Source organism: Lemur catta, chromosome 15 (assembly GCF_020740605.2).
Source record: "Lemur catta isolate mLemCat1 chromosome 15, mLemCat1.pri, whole genome shotgun sequence".
NCBI lineage: Eukaryota > Metazoa > Chordata > Mammalia > Primates > Lemuridae > Lemur > Lemur catta.
In genome coordinates, this window is record NC_059142.1 from 14,795,150 (window position 1) to 14,820,348 (window position 25,199).

Below are 25,199 nucleotides of genomic sequence, written 5' to 3' on the forward strand. Positions count from 1 at the left end.
CTCAGAAGGAGGTTGAGGGTAGGATTAATGTTGAGGTTACAGTATCCAGAGAGAGGAGGATAAGTTAGCTGCCCCTGGGAGATGGCAGTGCCTTCTTCTGAGTGTTTGGTGTTGCCTAACACTCCACCTTTGGCTCCAAACAGTAAAGTCAAGTTTCGTCAACCCAGACTTGGGCCTGGGGTAGCCCACCATGCCCAGAAGACTTCCCACATTGCCTGGATTCCACGTGTAAGCCTGTACAACAACAGGGTAAAGCACCCTGAGGGCCCTGGGAGTGCAGGCGATCACTGGGGGACTCTGGGGGACTTCTCAGGAAATACAGGCTGAAAGCTGTCACCTTGCCCATCTGGGCAGCTCACCACCAGACTCCTGGTCCCAGAAAAGTCTCCCAGCTCCAGTGAGAGCCCCCTTAAGAAGTCTCATTGCCAAAATGGGATTCTTAAAAGGGCATCAAATGTGTGCTTGTTCAATTTGTTAAAATAGAGAACAACTAGAAAAGAATGCTAGAACGTGGTAGAGAGGGTGTGAGTGTGTAGGTTTAGGACTCGTGTCTGGTTTTCTTTGATTACGTGATATCTGTGATTGGTTTTATGAATACCTACCATGTTAAAAAAAGCATATTCTATAGAAAACTGAGAGGAAAGGCACATGGCCCACAACTCTGTCCCACAGCCTACAGAATGCCAAGTTCTACTTCAATAAAATAGTTCTGTCTATGGCAGTGAAAACAATATCATATTTCTAGGCTTTAGATTTGATGTAGTTATATCTTCATAATAATATTAAAGATATTAGATATGAAGAATTTTCTAGTTATTCTATAAATAAAGATTTGTTTTTTCTATTGAAGGGAAAAAAGTACATCAAAGGTAGTTGCCATAGCGTATTAAAAGGGAATTCACAGCTTTATCTTTTTCCCGGGGGAAGAACTTTCCATCCTTGGTATCTGACAGCTAAATAGAATGTATTAGAGGTTCGTAATAGAGCCATTGCTCATGTGACTGCAGGCTGTGACAGAGGGCCATTTGGAAGACAGGTGGTTGTGAGGCAATGGTTATATCTTCACTGGAGTATAGATTCATTATAAGAAATGAATGGCATTTTCTTTTTTTTTTTTTTTTTTTTTTGAGACAGAGTCTCACTGTGTTGCCCGGGCTAGAGTGAGTGCCGTGGTGTCAGCCTAGCTCACAGCAACCTCAAACTCTTGGGCTTAAGCGATCCTACTGCCTCAGCCTCCTGAGTAGCTGGGACTACAGGCATGCGCCACCATGCCCGGCTAATTTTTTTCTGTATATATATATTTTAGTTGGCCAGATAATTTCTTTCTATTTTTTAGTAGAGACGGGGTCTCGCTCTTGCTGAGGCTGGTCTCGAACTCCTGACCTCGAGCAATCCACCTGCCTCAGCTTCCCAGAGTGCTAGGATTACAGGCGTGAGCCACCGCGCCCGGCCATGAATGGCATTTTCTAATGGAATTCAAGTTTTTTAGTCTATGAAGATGGCTTGACTAATGATAAAAAATTGTATTATAATATTAATGGAGTAAACTTTGTTATAAGAAACTTAATTCTTTTTTACCTTTTTTTTTTTTTTTTTTTTTTTTTTTTAGAGAAAGAAAGCTGTTCATGAGGAAGTCAGACCTTTAGATTGTAAACAAAGAAACAAGGCAGATGAAGGCATATCATTAATGAAGGATCCTTCATGCCAGACCCAAATTTCAGGTTCGCCTGCAGATGCTAGCCCACCTACAGAACTTCCAGGTAAAGATCTCTTCCATCTTAAAATTCACGCATGCCCATCCCTGAGCTGTTGCACACAATTCGAAATTGACTAGCAACCAAGGATATGTGGTTTCTGAGTTCTGTTCAGATGGTGCTGCTAGCGCTTTGAAAGTCATCTTTCCTTCACGTTGACTGTTTCATACCTTATGTGTTCCCTGTATTCACAAGTGCCTTCTGTTTGCCAAGCACTGTGTTAGACTTGGGGATGATACAGGGACTGAATCAGACAGACAGACACATAGTTCCTGCCCTCATGGAGCCCAGAATCTAGGAGGGTTTAAGACAAAAGTGCAGGTAACTATAATTTGAGGTGGAATGTTAGCCCAGAAAAGAGGTATAAGTGGGTATTAACAGTGATTGGTATCTCTCTGAAGCAGACTGAATCCGTGTAAAACCTCATGGAGGAAGAGACTTAGTGGACCTTGAATGTGCTAGGGTCTGCGGTGGGGGCAGGCATTCAGGGCAGAAAGAACAACATGCGCAAAGATTCCAAAGTGGAGAAGGCCCTCCTGGCAGGTGTGTAGGGATGGAGCAGAGCACTGGAAGATGAAACAGGAGAGGTGCTGTGGGACTCTGCTTCCTGAAAAGTTTGGGCCTCTCAGCGTGGCGGAGAATTAGCGGCAGCAAGGTCAGAGCAGAGTCTCAGGTGGATTGAGGAACGGTGCCATGCAGGTGCTGTGGGCTAAAGCCAGCCTCAGCCTCCTCCTATGGCAGCCCAGGGCAGCGGAATCTTTCCCGTCCGCCCACTCTGTGCCAGAGGCAGGAATGAACGCCTAGCATTCTACCCGGTCTGTGGGGCCAGCTCTGCAGTGCCTATGCTTCTAAGTTCCAGATGACAGGCTGTCACTCCATGTCTGTCCAGATCATTGAAATCTGCTGGAGTCTGATTCCCCTGAGGACCAGCATCCTGGTTCATAGACAGTTTAGTCATTCAGCAGGTGTTCATTAAGTACCTGCCATGCTCTAGAAACATTTCTAGATGTCTGAGATACATCACTGAAAGAAACAATAATCTGAAGGAAAGACAGACAGTAAACAATAAATAGAAATGATACAGTATGTGAAAAGATGATGAAATGGTGTGAGCGCAACAGAGCAGGGGTGGGGGCCTGGGGGAGAGGTGGGAGAGGTGGGGGAGCGGCTGTCTATTTAAACAGGGGTCAGGGAGGCCTCCTGGAGAAGGGAACAGCTGAGCGCAGACATGCTTAGCAATAGGCCTCTGAAGTCCCAGGCTTATTCTGTAGCAGCATAGGGACAGTGCAGTGGTTTACTTGTCTGTTTGGACATGTAGAGAATGAGGTAAAATTCCAAAGTTTGATGTTTTACCACTCAGATGCTGAGAATTCAGAAGCGTCATCTCAGAAGCCAATAGAGGAAAAGGCAGTTACTGCAAGCCCCGAGCAAGTGTTTGCTGAGTGTTCCCAGAAGAGGATTTTGGGTTTACTAGCAGCCATGTTACCTCCCTTAAAGTCGGTAAGGGCAATTTCTTAAAAGAGGGTAGTATGTTTGGAAAGCCATGTACTAAAACAAACTGTTAATGTCAGTCATCTCTTTTTTTTTTTGAGACAGAGTCTCGCTGTGTTGCCCGGGCTAGAGTGAGTGCTGTGGCATCAGCCTAGCTCACAGCAACCTCAAACTCCTGGGCTTAAGCGATCCTACTGCCTCAGCCTCCCGAGTAGCTGGGACTACAGGCATGCGCCACCATGCCCCGCTAATTTTTTTTTTCCTATATATATTTTAGTTGGCCAAATAATTTCTTTCTATTTTTAGTAGAGACGGGGTCTCGCTCTTGGTCAGGCTGGTCTCAAACTCCTGACCTTGAGCAATCCACCCGCCTCGGCCTCCCAGAGTGCTAGGATTACAGGCGTGAGCCACTGCGCCCAGCCAATGGCAGTCATCTCTGTATCTGTAAGGGTGGGATTATAAATTATAATTATTTTCTTCTTTGAGCCTCTCTATGTTTTATAAGTATATGTAATGACTTACTATTTTTAATTATTATAATCATCTTTTTCCACCTTTTTATTTTAAAAAGTTTAAAGCTCCTAGAAAACTTGAAAGAATCATAAATAAAGATCTTCTCCTAGATTCACCAATTGTTAATATTTTGCTTTATCTCTGTCTTATTTATATATCTATTTATATTTTTTTTGCTGAACCTTCAAAAATAAGGTGAAATCATCATTGACGGTTCACCCTCAAGACTTCAGCATGTGTCTCTCCTTAAAGAACATTCTCCTATACAACCACAGTGTCATTATCATACTTAAAAAATTTAACATTGATAGAATAATTTTATAGCCTAAACACAGATTTTCCCGATTATTTCCAAAATGTGCCTTACACCTTTTTTTTTTTTTTTTAAATCAGGATCCACTTAAGAATCGCATGGCATTTAGATGTCATGCTGATTTAGTCTCCCCTAATCTATTTCCCTTGCCTTTTTTTTCAACGTTCATGACACTGACATCTTTAAAGACTCTGGACAGTTTAGATATGTCTTCACTATTTTTCTTACAATTTTATGAACTGTTCCTGTATGCATATTTTTTCCATATGAACTTTAGTATCATTTTTATCAACTTAAAGATCCTGTTATCATTTTCACTGGGCTGGCACTGAATTTATATGTTAATTTAGGAATAGCTGACATCTTTACAATAGTTTCCTATTTTTTTCAGTTAACAGAGAGGAATCAGAGACAGAGCTGGCAGACTGCTGAAACAGGACTTCTCAAGTTGACAGGACTTTGGGGAAGGGGAGATGTCCCCAGGACCTAAGATTTGATCCTCAGGTCTCTGGGTCCAAGGACTTTTTATTAGCAGTTTGCCTGGAGATGCTGAGACTCAGAGGAGTCAACTTTTGCAGGGGAGTTGAGGCTGATTTATAAATCAGTCACAATTCACAGGGGCATGTGTCTGGCAGGAAAATCAATATGTATTCCCTCTTGGTATGTAAATCCACCTGGAAGACCACACTGTAACTCAGAAGGTTGTCTGGTGCACATGGAATTAGGATGAAAAGAGCAGGATATCTTGAAGATGTGTTTCCATCCAGCTAGATGAATCGGCCTCACCCAGCATGTCTGTCTGAAAGGGATGCGCTGCTGAAATCAGCACCCTCAGGCTTGGACAGCGCAGTAGCATTCTGGTCTCTGCCTTCCCTGCCCAACTGCAGGAGACTTTGAGCAGGCACAGCAGCCTAAGCCTTTCTTCTGTCCGGATCGCCATGACTGATTTCTGCTTACTTCAGTTGCTTCAGTGTTCATTAGAGCTGCATCTTTCCCACATCTCACTGGACAGCACATTGAGAACCCATCTCTTAGGGTGGGGCCCTTCTACAATTGGCTGTTAGCCTTTTTATGTTGATTTTGCCAGTTTCACTATAAGAGTGACTTTCTCTTGACTTGGTCTCAGCTTTGTTGTAACCATTTGTGTTCCGAGCAGTCAGCTGACTTCTAAGGAGATAACTGCTCTGTGCCAGTCACCTGTCCCCCACTCTAGCCCTGCTCCAATACACATTTTTTCCCTGCCTCTTCCCAAATTCTCTTTTCTTCTTTTCTAATCATTTATGAAGTCTGTGTCATATTTCTTATCTAATCGTGGCTGTAGTTAAATTTTTGCCTTCTTATTTCAACCTATATTTCTTTCTTAAGTAACAGTGTTACCTTTTTGCCTTTTCTGCCAAAGGAGATGAGGCCTTTTATTTCTTTACAAGATGAGATGCTTTTATTTCCCCCATCATATCCCAAGTGTTCAAATTATATGTAATTTTAGCTTTGCATGGTTTGGTTGGTTGGTTGGTTGGTTTGGGATTTGTTGTTGTATTGTTTAGATTTTATCTCTCTTAACATTACTTTCTTTAGAGTTTATGAACCACAATGTAATTAATTATTCATAGTTACTGTTTTGATGCACATTATTGATTGGTTACTATTTCTTCCTCCTGAATTATTTATTCTAATTCACTTTTTGTTTTGCTAAAATACTTCCTCAAATACTTTTTTAGGAAAGGCTGTATGTCTTTCTTTTCTTCTCCCCTATGAGGATAGTTTAGGTATAGAATTATAGGGCACAGGCCTTTTCCTTCAGAACTCTATGAATATTGTTGCATGGTCTTCTGCCATCTAGAGTTACTGATGAGAAGTCCAATATTAAAATGATATAAACTGACTGTGTACTCGTTTTGTATCTGGCTGCTTTTGCTCAATATCATGTTTGTAAGATACGTCCATGTTACTGTGATTGGTTTCCCTTATTCATTCTCCTTGTTATTTAGAGTCCCATTATATGAATATCCTATAATTTTAAAGTTCATTTTACTACTGTTGGGCATTTGAGTAAGTTCTGGTTTGGAGCTACTCCACATGGTGCCGTGAGCATGCTCGTACATGTCTTTCAGTGAACACATGAATGCAGGCCAGGTGGTTTTCCTCAACATTTATATCAGTTTACACTCCACACAGCATGTGAAAGTGTCATTTGCTCCATAGCCTCTCTAATGTTGAAACAATTACAAACTCACATAAAAGTTGGAGGTGTAGTACAACTAATTTTTTGTCTGAGATAAGTTGCCAAGTTGGTGCCATATTACCCCTAAATACATTAGTGTGTGTTTTCTAGAAACAGGGAGATTCTCCTGTGCAACTAGAGAGCAATCAAAGTCAGAAAAATTAACACTGACACATTGCTACTCTCTAACCCTTCGTTCCCACTGAAGTTTCACCAGTTGCTCCAAAAATGTCTTTTATAGCAAAAGGATCAGAATTAACGTGTAGCATTTTGATGTCTTTTCTCTTTAGTCTCCTCTAATCTTAAACAGTGTGTCAGTCTTTCTTAACTCTCATGACCTTGACACTTTTGAAGATTACAGGCCAGCTGTTTTGTAGAATGTCCTCCTCTTTAGGTTTGTCCGATGTTTCCTCATGATAAGATTCAGGTTTTGCATCTTGGGCAGAAATATCACAGACGTGATGCTGCATACTCACTGCAGCCTATCAGGAACACGGTTTTGACTTATTTCATTACTAATCTTCTTCACTTCGATCACTTAAGTAAGAGGTGTCAGCCAGCCTTCTCCATTGTAATCTTTTCCCCTGTGTTATTAGGAAATATTTAGTGGGGAGAGTCTTTGAAACTATGTATATATCCTATGTCTCCTCAAACTATTAATTTATTCATTTATTTAGCATCAGTTAGAGTCCGTTATTCTAATTACTTATTATGATGCTTAAATTGTTCTGGATTTGGCTGGTGGGAGCCCGTTCAGGCTGACTTCCATGTTCTTTTGACATATCCCATCTTTTGAACATCTCCTTCTTTGGGGACACAAGATGTTTTAGGCACTTCTTGAATTTTCCCCTAGCCCTGGACTCAGCCATTTCTCTAAGGTGACCTGGTTCCACGTGGTAGAGAATGGTATTTAGAAACCAAGGTTTAGGCCGGGTGTGGTGGCTCACGCCTGTAATCCTAGCACTCTGGGAGGCCGAGGCGGGTGGATCGCTCGAGGTCAGGAGTTCGAGACCAGCCTGAGCGAGACCCCGTCTCTACTAAAAATAGAAAGAAATTATCTGGCCAACTAAAAATATATATAGAAAAAAATTAGCCGGGCATGGTGGTGCATGCCTGTAGTCCCAGCTACTCGGGAGGCTGAGGCAGTAGGATTGCTTAAGCCCAGGAGTTTGAGGTTGCTGTGAGCGAGGCTGACGACATGGCACTCACTCTAGCCCAGGCAACAGAGTGAGACTCTGTCTCAAAAAAAAAAAAAAAAAAAGAAACCAAGGTTTAAGCACTAGATAGGTTCATTGATAACAGGGTATCACTGCTCCCAGCCATTCTCAGCAGAGAAAGCTAGGGGGTACGTGCGTGCATGTGTGTGTGTGTGTGTGTGTGTGTGTGTGTGTGTGTGTTCTATATCTATTTTTTTCATATTTACAGCAGTGGTTCTCAAACTGGAGACTATTCAGTTTGGCTAATTGACAATGCCCAGAGACATTTGTGGTTGTCACAACTTGGGAGTTGCTGCTGAAATCCAATGGGATAGAGGCCAGGGATGCTGCTAAACATCTTAAAATGCACAGGCACCACCCTCTCACCCCCCTACACACACAGAGACAACAGTTATCAGACCCAAATATCAACAGCACTGAGGTTGAGAAACCCTGATTTGGAGAGAGAGAATGAATTCATGAATCCCTCTGATTCCTATCTAAAACCACAAAGCTTATTATAGTTTTCTCCTTTTTTGTATTTGTAACTGCTGTCTTTAACAGTGAGACTCTTGGATCCCATTATCCTTCATATAAGTACTTACTTGATTGATCTCCCATCTCTGCTGCCACTCTTCTTTCCAGGGTGTCTTCCTGTCCCTGTCTGCACTCTGGAAAGCCCACATGGGCCTGCCCCTACATGGATTCCTCTCACCACTTTTGGGTCTATCTCTCTGTGCCAGGGTGCCCCCTTGCCTTGAGGCCACCCTCACCCACAGCAGGCTGCTACTCAGTGGCAACACTCTACTTATGCTGGTTGGACTCTGATCGCCCATGCCAGGCTGAACTCCCCACACGGATGCCCTCCCCTCTCCACCTGGGCTCAGACGCCTATATCAGGCTGCCCATCCTCATTGATGCCCTCCTCACTCCACTCTCAGGCATGGATGCCTTTCTCACCCCACTTGTGCTCTCACACCCTGCCAGGCCACTCCCTCAGAGGGTTACCTTCTTAAGAATCTTTTTTTTAAAGGCAGAGTCTTGCTCTGGCTAGAGTGCAGTAGTGTCAGCCCTAGCTCACTGCAACCCCAAACTCCTGGGCTCAAGTGATCCTCTTGCCTCAAATAGCTGGGACTACAAACACACACCCCTGCACCTGGCTAATTTTTTCTATTTTTGGTAGAGACAGGATCTCACTCTTGGTCGGGCTGGTCTCGAACTCCTGAGCTCAAGCGATCCTCCCCCCTTGGCCTCCCAGAGTGCTAGGATTACAGGTGTGAGCCACTGTGTCTGGCTGAGAATCATTTTTTATTTCTAAGAACTTTCTGTTCTTTGATTGCTTTGTTTTCATATTATGCATATAGTGCCATCTTGAATCTCAATGAGGATAATAACTCAAACATTGTAAAGGTTTTCTTCAGTTTTGTGTATTTTTTTCCAATGGAAAATAACAGGTGGTATAAGTATAGAAATTATGTTCTAGGTTGTTTATCTAAATGGTGTTTATAATAAAGAAGAATTGGAAACAAAGTAAGTTGCAGGATAATATTTAAACAAAGAAAATAGGCCAGGCACAGTGGCTCATGCCTGTAATCCCAGTACTTTGGAAAGCTGAGATGGGAGGATCACTTGAGGCTAGGAGTTTGAGTCCAGCCAGGGCAATATAGTGAGACCCTGTCTCTACAAAAAAAAATTTTTTTAAATTAGACAGCCATACCCTGTAGTCCCAGCTACTCAGGAGGCTGAGGTGGGAGGATTGCTTGGACCCAGGAGTTGGAGGCTGCCATGAACTGTGATCATGCCACTGCACTCCAGCCTGGACAACAGAATGAGACAGTGTCTTTAAAAACAAAATAATAATAAAGAAAAACAACTTTATTTAAAATTTATTTTATATATGTAAGTATATATAGAAAAAAAGTTGAAAGATTATTCATAAAACTTTTAACAGTTGTTATCTCCTGGGGAGATTATGGGGAGCTTTAACTTTCCTATATTTCTGAATTATCTGAATTCTTTTACAACAGACATATTGGGGTCTGTTCTTTTACAACAGACATATTTTATAATATTATAAAATATTATAAGTTTATTTTTCAGGGTAAAGAAATATTAGAAGTAGGATTGTAAGATGATACCTAAGAATGTTTATTTTACAAGTAATTGTACCTGTGGCATTTATGAAAGCCACTACATAAGTCCATTGGCACTAGGCCAGTTGTAAATAAGACACAAGGGGGATGGAGTGTTCAGCTGGTGTGGTTACGTGGATTCTGTACTGAACCGATTTCTCTCCCTCTCTTGGCAGGGTCCCACAGTCCCCCTGATAGACCTGGAGCATGTCCTCCCACTGATGTTTCAGGTTGTCATCTCAAACGCAGGCCACCTGAATGAGACCTACCACCTCACCCTGGGTCTTCTCGGCCAGTTAATCCTTCGTCTTCTACCAGCAGAAGTAGACGCTGCGGTGATCAAGGTCCTCTCGGCCAAACATAACCTGTTTGCTGCAGGGGACAGTTCCATTGTGCCAGACGGCTGGAAGACCACCCACCTGCTCTTCAGCCTGGGAGCTGTGTGTCTGGACAGGTAGCCCCCAGCCTCTTCCACTCCACCCCATCTTGGTGTTCATTTCTTGAAATCAAAGGCCTGGCTGTTAATTAATTTAAGTGTGTTACAGTGCTATTGTCTGAGCATCCTTTGTGAGAATAGAATTGGGTTTATTAGCAATGCTGTGGCAATCTACATTATAATAATGCTTAAAACCCACATTAAGACAACTGAGCAGTCTCAACACTGTCTGCTGATTCAGCTGTCTGCTGATATATATTCTGATTTGTTTTTTCCTGAGAGCAGTAAGTGTAGGCCTTGAGGTTGAAGAAAATAAATCTTTTCATTATAAAAGTAGCATTACCAGAATACGAAATTGCAAAAACAGAAATGAAGAAAAAAAAAAAAATCACCCTGACTTGGACCGTATTAATACCTCTGCTGCTATTTTGCTGTATTTCCTTCTAAGCTTTTTTTTTTCCTATGTGTGAATGTGAGTGTGCATGTGCACGCACATGCATGGGTGACATTCTATGGAGACTTTTGAGAACATAGTTGTAGACTGAGTATGTAAGTAAGTGATGTCTTGATTTTGTTTATTGCTCACTGTTTTATCAACAGCTTTATTCTGGTGGTTTTTAAGCTGATTGATAAATGGCTCTTTGCATGTCTCTGGGTCTACCTGGAGTATAGCAAGCTCTGATGAGTTGAGCTTGGAGCCCTGTGCATTGCCCTTAATGGAGCTCTTGCCTTCCAGCCGGGTGGGCTTGGACTGGGCGTGCTCCATGGCAGAGATCCTGCGGTCACTCAACAGTGCCCCACTGTGGCGTGATGTCATTGCCACCTTCACAGACCACTGTATCAAGCAGCTGCCTTTCCAGCTCAAGCACACCAACATCTTCACCCTGCTCGTGCTGGTCGGCTTCCCCCAGGTACCACACTCAGAAGGCCTGGCCACCCCTTCCCGTCTTCAGCATGCACATCAAAGTCTCTCTGGCACACGTGTATATATATCTCTTTGGATGTTTTTTTTCCTTCGGTTGTGTAACTTGATTTCACAGTATTGGTGTATTTTCAAGATTGTGGGGTGGTTTGTTCAACTTGCATTTTTAGCAGTTGAGCCATTTGATTCATTTAATTAGTCAATAGTTGGCTTTGAATAATATGTGACTAATATATTAAATTACAAAGAACTTCAAAGAACAATGGTCTTTCAGTTTGGCATTTATCTTGATCTTATTTCTAATCTTCATGTCTCTCAACTGATTGGTACAAAGGGGACTGTAAAACATGGCTTCATCCAGCAAGGACTTAAACCAATTCTGTGCCAGGCCTTTGCCAGGCCCTTTGGACCTAGAAATGAGAAGAACCCTTTCCTTGAGTGCTGGTTGAAGTCAGGGGCACAAGCAAAAGGGGCTGTTAAGTGCTCTTTTCTGTCTCAATGTGCTACTGAGTTGCCTTCTCTGTCTCTATCATGTCCCAGGTCCTCTGTGTGGGAACCCGCTGTGTTTATATGGATAATGCCAATGAGCCCCATAATGTGATCATCTTGAAGCACTTTACTGAGAAGAACAGAGCCGTGATCGTTGATGTTAAAACTCGGAAAAGGAAAACAGGTCCCAAGCATAATGATTTTTTCGAATGAAAGAAAATTGCCTAATCCCTATGTACCCTAAAATCAATGAAGATAACCTTGGTTCTTGCCCAGCATGTGATTTTTAAAAACACAAACTTCTTTTTCCTCATCTCTGGAATGATGTGGTTGATTGAATTGGGATAATTTTGAAGGCCCCTTTCCATGCTGTTGTTTTATGTATATGGCTCTGTGTTTTTTGGTTAGCCAGATATTTACTTTCTGAACATTTATTTCTCCATATGCTGGTGTCATTTGTTTTCTAATGGGTAATTTAAACATTATGGAGTCAGGCGACTACATGAAGTCACATGACTACACTTAAAATAGTTGTATTGGCGTTCATGTAACTTTCCATTTTGTTTCATCAATAGAACACTGAAAATATTACATCTTAAGTGCCCTTTTGACTTAATTTGCCAAACCCTAAACAATCTAGAGTATCTAACCACCATGTTCCCAGTTCTGCTCCTGAAGCAATCTACTGTCTCACTCAGCTTCAGTATTAGGCAGTGTCTGTGCTGTTTTTGTGTATGGTATAAGGTAAATGTCTAGGTTCCTTCTTTTTCTTTTTTTTGCACATGAACATCCAGTTGTTCCAGGACCATTTATTGAACCAACCATCCTTTCAGTCCTATTAAGATTATTGCAGCTTATTTTATTGTCCATAATTGGGTCTGTTTTCATGAAGGTTCCACATGCACTTGAAGAGAATGCAGACACTATGTTGTTGGTGGAGTATCTGATAGATGTTATTTAGGTCAAATCAGTGGATAGTGTTATTTAAGTCTTCTGTGCCCTTACTGATGTTCTGTTCTACTTGTTCTAACAATCACTGAGAGAGGACTGTTTAAGTTTCTAACTGTAATTGTATGTTTATTTCTCTTTTCATTATGAAATATCCCTTTTTATCCCAGATAACATTCCTTATTCTGAAATCTACTTTAATATTTATATAGCCTCTCCTGCTTTTTTAAAATTAGCATTTGCATGGTATAGTCATCCCTCAGTGTCTTAAGGGGATTGGTTCCAGGACCCCCCATGGATACCAAAATCCACAGATGTTCAAGTCCCTTATAGTTGGCCCTCCATATCTGTGGGTTTTGCATGCACAGATTCAATCAACCTTGGATCAAAAATGTAGTTGGCCCTCTGTATCCATGGGTTCCACATATTTTTTCATCTTTTCACTTTAACCTACCTGTATCTTTACATTTACAGTGAATTTCTTGTAGATTAGCACATAGGTTCCTTTTTTAAAATCCAATCTGACAGTCTCTGCCTTTTAATTGACATGTTTAGACCATTTACATTTAATGCAGTTATCAAGATGGTTGAATTTAAATCTTATGTCTTCTTGCTTGTTTTCTATTTGTCTTCATCTGTTCTTTGTTCCTTTTTTCCTCCTCTTCTCCCTTTTTTGGATTGAGTTTTTTGTTTTGTTTTGTTTTGCTTAATGATTCTATTTTATTTATTTCTACTATTGGCTTTTTAACTATCTTTTTTTGGGGGGGGGTTGCTCTGGGGTTTACAATAGTCTACCTTCAAATAATTTCTTAGTGGTTCTGGATTTATACTATATACCTTTAACTCATCATAATCTATCTTCAGATAATATTATACCACTTCAGATATAGTGTGGAAACATCACAATGTTCATTTTTATTCTCCAACCCCATTCTTTGTGCTGCTGTTACCACACATTTTACTTCTACATGATATAAATCCCACAATACATTATTACTTTGCTTTAAAAAGTGAGGATTTTTAAAGAGATTTAAAAATGAGAAAAATTGCTTTTATATTTAGCCACATATTTTCCCTTTATGATGTTCTTCATTCCTTTGTATAGATTCAGTTTTCCACCTGGTATCTTTTTTTAGGGGTGGGGGGCTCTGAAAAAATTCCCTTAGCATTTCTTATAGTACAAGTTGGCTGCTACAAAATCTCTGTTTGGGAGATGTTTATTTTTACTTCATCTTTGAAAGATAATTTTGCTGGTTAAAAAATTGTAGGCTAAGAATTTTTTTCTTTGATTACTTTAAAGACGTTGATCCATTTGTCTTCTGGCTTATATAGATTCTGGCATGAAGTCTATTGTCATTCTTATCTTTGTTATTTTTTTGTAACGTGTCTCTTTTCTCTGGCTGCTTTTTCAGCAATTTGATTATGGTGTGCCCTGGCATGATTTTCTTTGTGTTTCTTCTGCTTGGGGGTTTATTGAGCTCCTTGGGTTTATAGTGCTCATCACATTTGGAAAAATTTTGACCATTATGTTTTCAAATATCCTCCACAACCAGGACACTTCCACTGTCAGGCTGGTGGGAAGACAAAATAGTTCCAGCTCTATGTGAGCTCCAGGGCTTGTTCTGCCTGCTGCTCTTTGGTAGTTCTTTCTCCTGCCATTAGATAGTTTCCTCTCACATATGTGCAAATCAGTACTCAGGCAATGGCTCATGAGGAAGCTTCTCTGGATCTCTGGAAAGCTCTTCCCCACGCACGTCTCTGTCTCTGCATCTCGAGTCTCTGTGATATTCTGCCCCATAAATTCTCTAGCTGCCTTGATTTCCCTGAAGTCTCATTTCTGTCTCTTCAATTCACTGAGGCTGTTGGACTCTGCTTAGATTTCTGCTCCCTGCTCTGCAGCCTAGAAATTGTCTCCAGATAGTTGGTGTTATTGGAAGGCTGACCTAATTTTTATCTATTCTCTCAAGGATCATAGTCCTGTACTACCTATTGCCCAATGTCTGCAAACCATTGTTTCATACGTTTTTTTGGTGTTCTGGTTAAGGTAGAAGAGTAAATCCAATCCCTCTTACTCCATGTTGTTTGAAAGTAGAAATCTCATGTGTACAAATTTTTTTTTTTTTTTTTGGAGACAGAATCTCACTCTATTGCTCAGGCTGGAGTGCAGTGGTGCAGTCGTAGCTCAAGGCAGCCTCAAACTCCTGGGCTCAAGTGATCCTCCCTCCTCATCCTCCCAAGTAGCTAGGACTACAGGCATGCGCCACCACACTGGCTAATTTTTTAATTTCTTTGTAGAGACAAGGCCTTGCTATGTTTCCCAGGCTGGTCTCAAACTCCTGGCATCAAGTGATCCTCCTGCCTCAGCCTCCTAAAGTCACATGTATTATTTTTGCGAACTTTGTTAACACCTTTGGAGGCAACCTGCTTGTGCACAGTAGTAGAAATGTGATTTGTCCCTCTCAGTTGCTTAGTGGATAGGTGGCCATAACTATTTTTATACTTACTTGCAAGCCGTCCTTAATGGCTAAAACGGAGCCTGGGAGTTTTGTGTTTCTGCAGTTCTTACTTTAGTAAGGCACATTACCATGGAAGAAACTTAGCTGCAGGAAGCATTAACTGTATTTTTGTGCTTTTTCTCTTCCTGCCCGACATCATTCTTTAGTGAAGGACTATCAGCTGGTCCAGAAGGGAGGAGGACAAGAAGGCAGTGATTCTCAGGCCCAGCTCAGCCAATACTCCCAGCACTTCGCCCTCATCGCCAGTCACCTTCTGCAAACCAGCATGGACAGCCATTGTCCTGAAGCAGTAGAAGCAACTTGGGTCCTGTCCCTGGCCCTCAAAGGATTATATAAGACATTAAAGGTAATGATGAGCTTCTTCCATTTGGTAATGAATCTGGTCCTCACTTCCCTCTCTGAACAACAGCTCCTTTGCATCACTGTGGGAGATGAAGGGAAGAGTAAAGGAGGCTGGAATCCTATGGGATCTTTGAGCAATAGGTTTGGCAGTTGGGGTGGGAGGAGGTAGACAAGTTAAAGAGTGGGGTGATATTTGGCGTGAAGATGAGAAGCCTTGACTTAGGGAACTTCTTCCAATGCCTCAGAGGCATTGATTAGAAGGAAGGATCTTTTAAAGAGGTGCCTTTCAGCTCACTTCTACGATCATCTTCCCAACAGAGCTATGAAAGAAGGAGCTCAGCTGAAAAGTTTGTGAGTTTCTTGGCTTTGAAGGGTGTTCAGTGGCAACACTGGTGGGGAAGTCATGGCGGGGACTTAAGCACCACAGGAGACTGGACTAAGTGGCGTTTCAGCTCAGGTCTGGCCCTGAGAGTCTGTGTTGTAAGACTGAGACCATTCCTCTGCTGTGTCTTTAGTTCATGGCATTTATCTTAATGCACTGTTATTTCAATTGTTTACATTATACTGGGAAAGGAAAAACAAACTCCCTGAGGGCAAGGATCATTTCTGTCTTTGAATACTTCAAACAGTAAATATTTGTTGAGCACCAAGGACCAGATGGAACTGAGTATCTAGAATTGAACTGGAAAGAAGGTCTCTGCTTTCATGGAGGTACTGTCTAACAGATAGATTGATGGCACAGAGCCTGCAAGGAAACTGCCCTGTGTCAGTAAAAGCCTTTCTGAAGAGGTGAAATTTGATAGATAAGGAGTCAGTCTTGGGAAAACTGGGCAGAGTATTCCATGCAGAGAGAATAGTAAGCTCCAGGCCTCAAAAGTGGAGCAGGCACAGTTGTCAGGGAGCAGAAAGGACAACCTTAAGGGCTGCAAGTAGGACAAAAGAGGGGAGTGAGGCCAGAGAGGCAGGCAGGGAGCCCTATAGGACTTTGCAGCCTTGAGTAGGGTCTTAGATTTTAGTCTAAAGGGCATTGGGAAGCTTTGGAAGGTAGAGAACAGGGAGTGACATAAAATATGCTTCAAAAATACTTGTTGAGTGAATGACCAGATAGTGGATTCAGTATTTCATTCTGCCTACTGACTCTGGGATTTTCACTAGGTCAGCTTGGGCCACCAGCTGAGACCAGGCTCTGAGAAAGGCTTGCTTCTCCCTAGCCGACCCTTACCTTCACTGTGAGGCAGTCACGTATTATTCTTTTTTCACTTGGCAGGCTCACAATTTTGAAGAGACCCATGCTACCTTCCTTCAGACTGATTTGCTGAAGTTGCTGGTGAAAAAGTGTAGCAAAGGGACCGGCTTCAGTAAAACGTGGCTCCTCCGGGACCTGGAAGTAAGAGACGGGGGTGGCTCCTGCTACTGCTGCCTGATGCAGATTTACTGGCCTGGGAGTTAGAAGCATCAGCTAGTTCCACCTGGTTGTGCCTTGTGCACTCATTTAGTACAGTGTTTAAAATCGTCCCTTGCTCTGACTTCCCCTTTGGAACTAGAGATTATGACACTGTCCTCCCTTGTCAGGGAAAATGAATTTGATGTTTGTTCAAAGAACATTGGAAGAGAAGTATGTTATGGAAACACATGCCTGGCCGTTATATCATGGTAATAAAATGTACCTTGAATTATTGTTTCCCTTTAAAGTTCTTTTGATCTAAAATCAGCTTCAAAATTTGTCTTTCCTTATGTTTATCTTATGGAGGATTTTAGTTGATAATTTTAATTTTATCACTAATTCCCCCTAGGCCTTAGACCTTACTTAGCAGAATTACAGTGGTTCCCTGTGGACTTTCTGTGCCAAATGCCAGCTTCAGGCCGAGGAAAGGCTGCTGCTGCACGGGAGGTGGTGAGCGGCCACTCCCAGTCGCGCGGAGGCCTGAACTCGAAGACACAGCCCTCAGCTCCCAGGAGAGGATTCGGTTAGGTTTAAGGAAGATATGCTGAAACTTATTAATGAGTAACCAGAAGACTATGTGAACTGTTATTCTTAGGGAATACTTTAAATTAAAATTTTTTTATTTAAATAATAGAACCACATTGCAGGAAACTTAAATATGAAAGAAAGAAAAACTCCGTATTTTATACCCAAAGACAGTTACCATTAGCATTTTGTCTATTTCCTTCTTCTAATTTTTTCCCTATGCTTCTGTAGTATATACATATATTTAGATTACATGGTGAGCATAGTATTCAAGTAAATTCAGGCCATATGATGGGCATTTTTCTAAGTTTCTGTATAGTTTTCATAACTACTGTTTTTGATGGCTACATATTGATACATGAAGGTGGCTTTCAGTTTTTTGCCATTATTAATGCTTCACTGACCATATTATGAATATAATTTTTTTATATAATTTATTCCTAACAGATAAGTTACTGGTTAAAACATATGAACGTTATTATAGCTCTATACATTTGACCAAAACAAGTTTTAAAAAGGATGATAACAGTTTACACCATCAGTGGAAAAGTTAATAAACACAAAAGTCTGCATAGTATTTAGTTAGCATTTCTTTGATTACAAAATATAATTGAACATGTTTTCATGTTTCTTCACCATTAATAATTTTGCATTCTTTAAGTGAATTCTCATTGTCAAATATTTTCTACTCTTACGTAGTTAAAGAACTGTGTAAGGCTGGGCATGGTGGCTCACGCCTGCAATCCTAACACTCTGGGAGGCTGAGGCGGCAGGATTGCTTGAGTTCAGGAGTTTGAGACCAGCCTAAGCAAGAGTGAGACCCGGTCTCTACTAAAAATAGAAAAAACTAGCCAGGCATGGTGGTGCATGCCTGTAGTCCCAGCTAAATGGGAGGCTGAGGCAGGTGAATCGCTTGAGCCCAGGAGTTTGAGGTTGCTGTGAGCTAGGCTGACGCCACAGCACTCTAGCCCGGGCAACAGAGTGAGACTCTGTCTCAAAAAAAAGAGAAAGGAAAAGAACTGCGCAATCTCCTCACCCACTAAATTCTCACATTCTGCCCTGCCTGATTTTCTTTCTGTGTAGATTTTGTCCATCATGCTGTATTCCTCAAAAAAGGAGATCACCACTTTGGCTGAGCATGGAGACCTCGAGCTGGACGAGCGAGGGGACCCAGAGGAAGAGGTAGAGCGGCCAGTCAGCAGCCCTGGTGACCCGGAGCAGAAAAAGCTAGACCCTCTCGAGGGCCTGGACGAGCCCACCAGAATATGTTTCTTGGTGTGTTCTTGGGCCATCTTGTAGATTGGGCAAGAGCTTCCGGGGAATGGATTCTCTTTGGCTTGGGCTGTGTTTTAGCCTAAACATGAACATACTTTAGTCTGATGTCCTGAGAATTTGCTTTCTGAAGATCCAGTCTGTATTTTACAGAATTCATCCAGAAGAACAAAAAACCCCAAAGTAGTAGTTCTTAACATTTTTGGGTCATGGACCCAAAAGCTTTAGAACCACTCTCCCATAATATACACATTTGAATATTTGTTTAAAATTTTGCGTAAATTTCCAGGGTTTACTAAAGCCCTAAGACCCACCCATAGCTTTCAAATGATGGTCCCCTCCTCATAATTTCTCAGAAATAATCTCTTACCTTCCCTGGGTAATCCACTCTTCCTCAGAATGATGTGGAAAAGGTTGAGGGCATGGACTTCAAAAGTTGTAACTACAGTGAGCTATGGTAATACCACAGTACTCCAGCCTGGGCAACACAGCAAGACCCCATCTCTAAAAAAAATAAATAAATAAAAATTTTTTTAAAAGGAAAAAAAAGTTGTAACTAGATGAAGAGTAAACAGAATGTGGAATAGAGTATCAGAAAAGCAAGTACCATTAAAAAAAATTCAAAAGAAAATACAGTGCCCAAGTATGTCCTAGTTGTCAAACTTGAGCATAAGACAGCTACAGAGAAGCCAGCAGTGGACGCAATGTGGTGAATAAGTACTGACTATTAACATTGATTTTTTTGGCATTGTATTTCTTTTGGTGTTTCAGTGTTTTATAGTTTCCTTTGAAGTTACAATAGTAATGCAGATTTTACAGTCCATGTTTTACTGCTTTTAATTTTATATGCCTTTTTAAAGTACTTACATAATGTTCTTCAGTTACAACCTGTGGGTGGCTTTTGAAACATCGTCTCATCACCTTGGAGTTCAGTTTATCAGTGATGTGTCGAAACATTTTTAATCGTTTCTCTCCTGCTTCCTCCCCGTGCGTTCAGATGGCCCACGATGCCCTCAACGCCCCTCTGCACATTCTCCGCGCCATTTACGAACTGCAGATGAAGAGGACCGATTCTTTCTTCCTGGAGGTTCAGAAGAGGTGAGGGACATTGAGGTGCTGCTGAAACATGGCACGGGAGAGGACAAGAGAGGGTGATGGGACCTCTACCTCCTGTCAGCGGGATCTGGATCAAACCCTGACAGGCCAGGAAGCAGTTTTTAGTCCTTTGTAAAGTGATGTGGAAGGTGACCTGGGCTACGCAGCATGGATCGTCTTCCACGTGTGCCTGTAGGTTTCTTTGTAAAAACTTGACGTTTGCCGTCGGCCTCTGAGAGTAAACTCATTTTACGGGCGCAGACATGGAGGCAAGCGCCAGGATGTGTCATTCCAGTGAGCAGGCGGCACAGAGCAGGCACTTCTACTCAAGACGTTGTTTTGTTTATGTTTTTGTTTTTTCACCACTGTAAATTATTTTCATTTTTTTCCCTAAAGGATGATCATAAAATTAACAATTTTCCCTTTCTCTTAGCCAGGAAGTTCAGAGCTAGTTCTTCAGCCCGGCCCTTCAGTTTGTGTAGAACTTTACAAATCTATAATCTGATCTCCCCCTCCATCCTCCCACATCCTGGTTTTGACTTCTTATTCTAATTTATAGTGAATTCTTACTTAATTTTTCTTTTATTCATTATTTCATGTTTCTGTTTTACCATATGTATTTCTTACATGTTGCCTCAAATCCTTTGCAAGATGAAGCAAGGTTGCATTATTTAGAGTATAGTCTAAGCTGCTGTAACAAAAAAAACACAAATATGATGGATCAAGACAGATAGAATTTGTTTTTCTCTCACATAACAGTCCAGAGGTAGGCAGTAGTCCAGGGGTGGGCATTTCTGCTCCACAGAGTAACCCAGTAATCACAGGGGTGTTATTCTCAACTGTGTAGTGAAAGCTAGCTCACTCACACCACCTCTGGATTCCAGCCCAGACAAAAGGTTAAGTAGAGAAAGAAGTGGCATCCTACCTCACTCACCAGCCATCAGCAAGAACCTAGTCGCGTTGCTACATCTAAGTGCTAATGGGGCTGAGAACCATGTCATAGCCGGGTGACTATGTCTCTTGCTAAAACTGTGTAGAGAACTTTGTTTCTTTTTCTTTCTTTCTTTCTTTTTTTTTTTTTTTTGAGACAGAGTCTCGCTCTGTTGCCCGGCTAGAGTGAGTGCCGTGGTGTCAGCCTAGCTCACAACAACCTCAAACTCCTGGGCTTAAGTGATCCTCCTGCCTCAGCCTCTGAGTGGCTGGGAGTACAGGCATGCGCCACCATGCCCGGCTAATTTTTTCTATATAGATTTTTAGTTGGCCAGATAATTTCTTTCTATTTTTAGTAGAGACGGGGTCTCACTCTTGCTCAGGCTGATCTCAAACTCCTGACCTCGAGCGATCTACCCGCCTCGGCCTCCCAGAGTGCTAGGATTACAGACGTGAGCCACCATGCCCGGCCGAGAACTTTGTTTCTAAAAGAGAAGGGGAGAATGGATTCTGGGGAACAGTTTGCATCCACTGCCACAGAGCATATATACATATCTACGTGCGTGAATAAATGAGTATTGTGAATCCAGTGTGCAAAATACAGAAAGTGATAATGTAATTCCATAACAACAAAAAAATAACTCTAGTCAACATTTCTGACAAGTTTAATTGCAAGTTAAACTCTTGCCTTTCTAAACATTTTGTGCCCAATTTTGTGCTGCTTTTCTTCAGGTTTGATGGAGATGAGCTCACCACGGATGAAAGGATACGGTCCCTGGCTCAGAGGTGGCAGCCCAGTAAGAGTCTGAGGCTGGAAGAGCAGAGCGTCAAAGCTGTGGATACAGACATGATTATCTTGCCATGCTTGGTATGTCACCCCACCTTGGCACCAAAGTGTCTACACTCCCACTCCTATCCCTGCCCCCCCACCCCCAAGCAAGAAGGCCAGGCCTTTGCAATAGTGGTCTTGGCTTTGCAGTCCCGGCCTGCACGCTGCGACCAAGCCACTGCTGAATTGAACCCCGTGACCCAGAAGCTGATCTCCAGCACTGAGAGTGAACTGCAGCAGAGCTATGCCAGGCAGCGCCGTAGCAAGAGTGCCGCCCTCCTGCACAAGGAGCTGAACTGCAAGAGTAAGAGAGCTGTCCGGGACTACCTCTTCCGCGTGAATGAGGCCACAGCCGTCCTGTACGCCCGCCACGTGCTCGCAGCCCTGCTCGCCGAGTGGCCTGGGCATGTGCCAGTGAGCGAGGACATCCTGGAGCTCAGTGGCCCTGCCCATATGACCTACATTTTGGATATGTTCATGCAGCTGGAAGAAAAGCACCAGTGGGAGAAGGTAGTTAAGTAGACCGAGTTCACATTCACCCTCCAGGCTTCTCCTCCGACCCCAGGGTGTTTGAACAAGCTTCCCCTAGTGCGTGCGTCCTGGAGTGAGGTTACCTGTGTGGCCATCCAGCTCCCTGACAGCTGTGAGTGCAACAGAGGTAGGGCCACTGCATCCTCTCCCAAGGATTGACCCAGAGCTGAGCTCACAGCCTGGCACAGACTTGATACTCAGAGAGTATTTGAAATCAAGTCTTTAACTTGTTCTTTTAAAATAGTATTGGGTTAGCAAACCTTCACAGGGCTAGAAGCTTCTCTTCTATCTCCTGCTGCATAGAAGCAGAAGACCTGATGTAGCAGAAAATGTCATAGTGTAGAGCTTAAGAGCCCTGGGCATGATTTCCAGCTGAGCCTCTTCCCACTTTCCAAGTGCAGAAATCTCGAGGCACATTCGGTACCTCCTTCTTCACTCTATCCCCCTCCACCCTTGTCCACCCTCACACACACATGCGGTCCAGGAGGAAGTTAATATTCCCTCTAAGCCTTTGCCCATCTAAGAATACCACCAGTTTCTAGGTCCTGAAATCCTTTCCCAGCCTCACAGCCCTAGAGGTGCTGGCAGGTTTGCTCTGGCCATATTTATCTTCTGGAAGGGGCAAAAGAGAGCCATTTTGCCCCTACTGGCCCCTCCCACAGACATGTCCTCTCCCACTCCTGCCCCCTGGAGCTCCCAACTCTGCACCTCACCTGGGTATTGACCACACTGTGCTGTAATTATTGACCTATAGGTCAAGCCACCTGCTGGGCTGGGAACTCTTCAGGGACCAGGACCATCTCTGATTGGTCCTGTTAGTTCTTGCAGACCTCCCTGAAGCAGGATCCTTCTGAAAGGACTGCAGGGTCCCGATTGACAGCAAGGGCCTGGTGGAGTGAGAGCTGGCTGGTGGGGTGGGTCTTGGGGTGGGGTCACAGAGGCTTGTTCTGGGTCCTGGATGATGCCAGCACCTTTGGGTGTGTCTTAGGTTGAAGCAGACTCTCCCTTCCTCCTGATGCCACTGCCAGGCCCTGACCTTACCTGCCTGTGTCCCACCAGATCCTGCAGAAGGTGCTCCAGGGCTGCCGAGAGAACATGCTGGGGACCATGGCTCTGGCTGCCTGCCAGTTCATGGAGGAGCCGGGAATGGAGGTGCAAGTGAGGGAATCGAAACACCCGTATAACAACAACACCAACTTTGAGGTGAGGCCCGGGTCGGCAGGCCCCACAGGGCTTACTGAGTAGCGAAGACCTCAGCAGCCCCCTCCAACAGCCCTGGCCGGGATGCCTCTGCACACCGCGCTGCCGTCCCCCGGAAGCCAGGGGTTCTGTACAAGCAGGTCTCTCTTCTCCTGGCCTCTCTTGTTTTGATAGGGTAAAATGGGCCAGCTGGCTCTCACAGAGAGTTTACTTTTCCTACAGCAGGCTCCTGAGGGAGTCCCCGGTGCACAGCGAGGCAGTGGGTCTGAGTGTGGGTCTGGGCTCTCCCCTCGCCCTGCTGTAGTCTCCTGATGACTGGCCACAACTCAGAGACTCCAGCCCCTTTTTAAAAATTACTCAGAACTGAAAAGCCTCATCTTTTCCGTCCTCTTTGTTTCTGGACAGAGAGAAGTAGGGTTTAGATGAGGCCCCAGTGGGGCAGCCTGCATTATCTCATTGACTTAATGCCATGTGCATTTCTTTAGTCCTGTTAAAAATGTTGGAGCTGGCCAGGTATCATCAGCTTCTGGGTGGAAGGTGCCCTACGGCCCTGGTGGTGGATGACAGAAACCAGTTTGGGACTTGGTTATTAGAAAGCTGAGATTTTGTTTTGCAGAAATATAAACCCCTAATTACTCTCTTCCTTCCAAGCCTCTTCTCTCCCCATGTTCCTGGGCTCTGTTCCCAGTCCCTTGGCCCCACACAGACATATGTGGTCCCACCAGGTTCTACCCCAGAGAAGATCATGTCGTCTCTCCACCGCCCCCAGGCTCTCCCCTCCCTCCTCTGGCATTGCTGTTGCTGCTGCTTTCTGACCCCCGCTCTTGCCTGGTCCCAGCCCAGCCTGGCACTACTCCCGCCCTAGCAGTGGTGCTTCTGCTGTACCAGCCTGACCAAGGCTTACTCTGCTTCAGACCTTTCCAGGGCTCCCCCTGTTGTCCAGACAGAGAGTCAGCGCCTCGTTGAGTGCTCAAGGCCTTCAGGGTCTGTCCCTGCCAACTTCCCCAGGGCCTTGTCTTGCCCATCCCCACTTCCCAAGCATGGGCCCACGTGGCAGGCCCTTTAATCCAGACACACCAAGCTCCTTGCTGTTCCCTGAACACATCCAAGACCCTTCCAGCGCTGCTTCTGTGCCTGAGATGCACCCCGTGTGCTCACACCTGCCTCTCCCCGGCCTCTTGCCCCCCGCCTTTCTCCTAACAGACTCTTCTTGTCCTGTTCATTCTTCACAGCACCCAAACACCTCTGAGTAGGACCTTTTTGCCTGCCCCACACTATATTTGCATGCTCCTCTCCCCAGTTACACTGTCCCTGGATGGAGGGCAGGACCGTGGCTCACTCATTCTCACACCCCAGAGTCAGGACTTGGCATAGGGCAGCCCGCAGGAAATACCCAGTGCATGGTAATGATGCAAGTGTCCTGCTTCCCTTCCCCAGGATAAAGTTCACATTCCTGGTGCCATCTACCTCTCGATCAAATTCGATTCTCAGTGCAACACAGAGGAAGGCTGTGACGAGTTAGCTATGTCCAGCAGCAGTGACTTTCAGCAGGATCGACACAATTTCAGTGGGTCTCAACAGAAATGGAAAGATTTTGAGCTTCCAGGTAGTAAAAAAATATACTTGGTTATATAAACTCTTCATTTGAAGTATTTAAATTTAATATTGAGTAGGGAAATTATATTGGCAGATTTTAAAACGGGTTTAATACATCTCATCCGAGATACCCCAGTTGCCCTTCCCTGTCGCTCCAGTTTCCTGATCTGTTTCCGATTCTTGTGTGGCCCAGGAGACACCCTGTATTACCGCTTCACCTCCGACATGAGCAACACCGAGTGGGGCTACAAATTCACTGTGACGGCTGGACACCTGGGCCGCTTCCAGACAGGTGTGTGCTCTGGTCTTTGCATTGGAAGATCTGCCTGCCAGGGACACGCCATGGCTGCAGGTGCCCTTATGTCCCTGATTATTGTTAAAATCAAAGCAGGTGCTTTCCCTCCGACTCCCACATAATTTGTCTCACAAAACTCCTACCCGTCACTCTTGAACGTGACATTGCTGGCTAGTTGTAAACTAGAATGGCCAGACGACATAAGAGCT

General features: G+C 43.6%; 1 protein-coding gene across 4 annotated transcripts in view; it reads left to right on the plus strand.

Annotated features, from left to right (window-relative positions):
* The window catches only part of ZZEF1 (zinc finger ZZ-type and EF-hand domain containing 1), a 117,195-nt gene that overhangs the window by 83,458 nt on the left and 8,538 nt on the right, over nucleotides 1-25,199 (plus strand). For 2 of the 4 annotated variants that reach the window (XM_045526050.1, XM_045526051.1), the window contains exons 38-51: nucleotides 1,610-1,760; nucleotides 3,115-3,254; nucleotides 9,797-10,074; nucleotides 10,793-10,967; nucleotides 11,519-11,651; nucleotides 15,078-15,277; nucleotides 16,541-16,660; nucleotides 18,326-18,517; nucleotides 19,512-19,612; nucleotides 21,272-21,407; nucleotides 21,519-21,878; nucleotides 22,959-23,102; nucleotides 24,537-24,705; nucleotides 24,889-24,987. In XM_045526050.1, coding sequence (XP_045382006.1) covers nucleotides 1,610-1,760; nucleotides 3,115-3,254; nucleotides 9,797-10,074; nucleotides 10,793-10,967; nucleotides 11,519-11,651; nucleotides 15,078-15,277; nucleotides 16,541-16,660; nucleotides 18,326-18,517; nucleotides 19,512-19,612; nucleotides 21,272-21,407; nucleotides 21,519-21,878; nucleotides 22,959-23,102; nucleotides 24,537-24,705; nucleotides 24,889-24,987 — 2,398 coding nt within the window. The remainder of the gene's footprint in view (nucleotides 1-1,609; nucleotides 1,761-3,114; nucleotides 3,255-9,796; nucleotides 10,075-10,792; nucleotides 10,968-11,518; nucleotides 11,652-15,077; nucleotides 15,278-16,540; nucleotides 16,661-18,325; nucleotides 18,518-19,511; nucleotides 19,613-21,271; nucleotides 21,408-21,518; nucleotides 21,879-22,958; nucleotides 23,103-24,536; nucleotides 24,706-24,888; nucleotides 24,988-25,199) is intronic. The other 2 variants (XM_045526052.1, XM_045526053.1) reach the window with 2 other exon arrangements.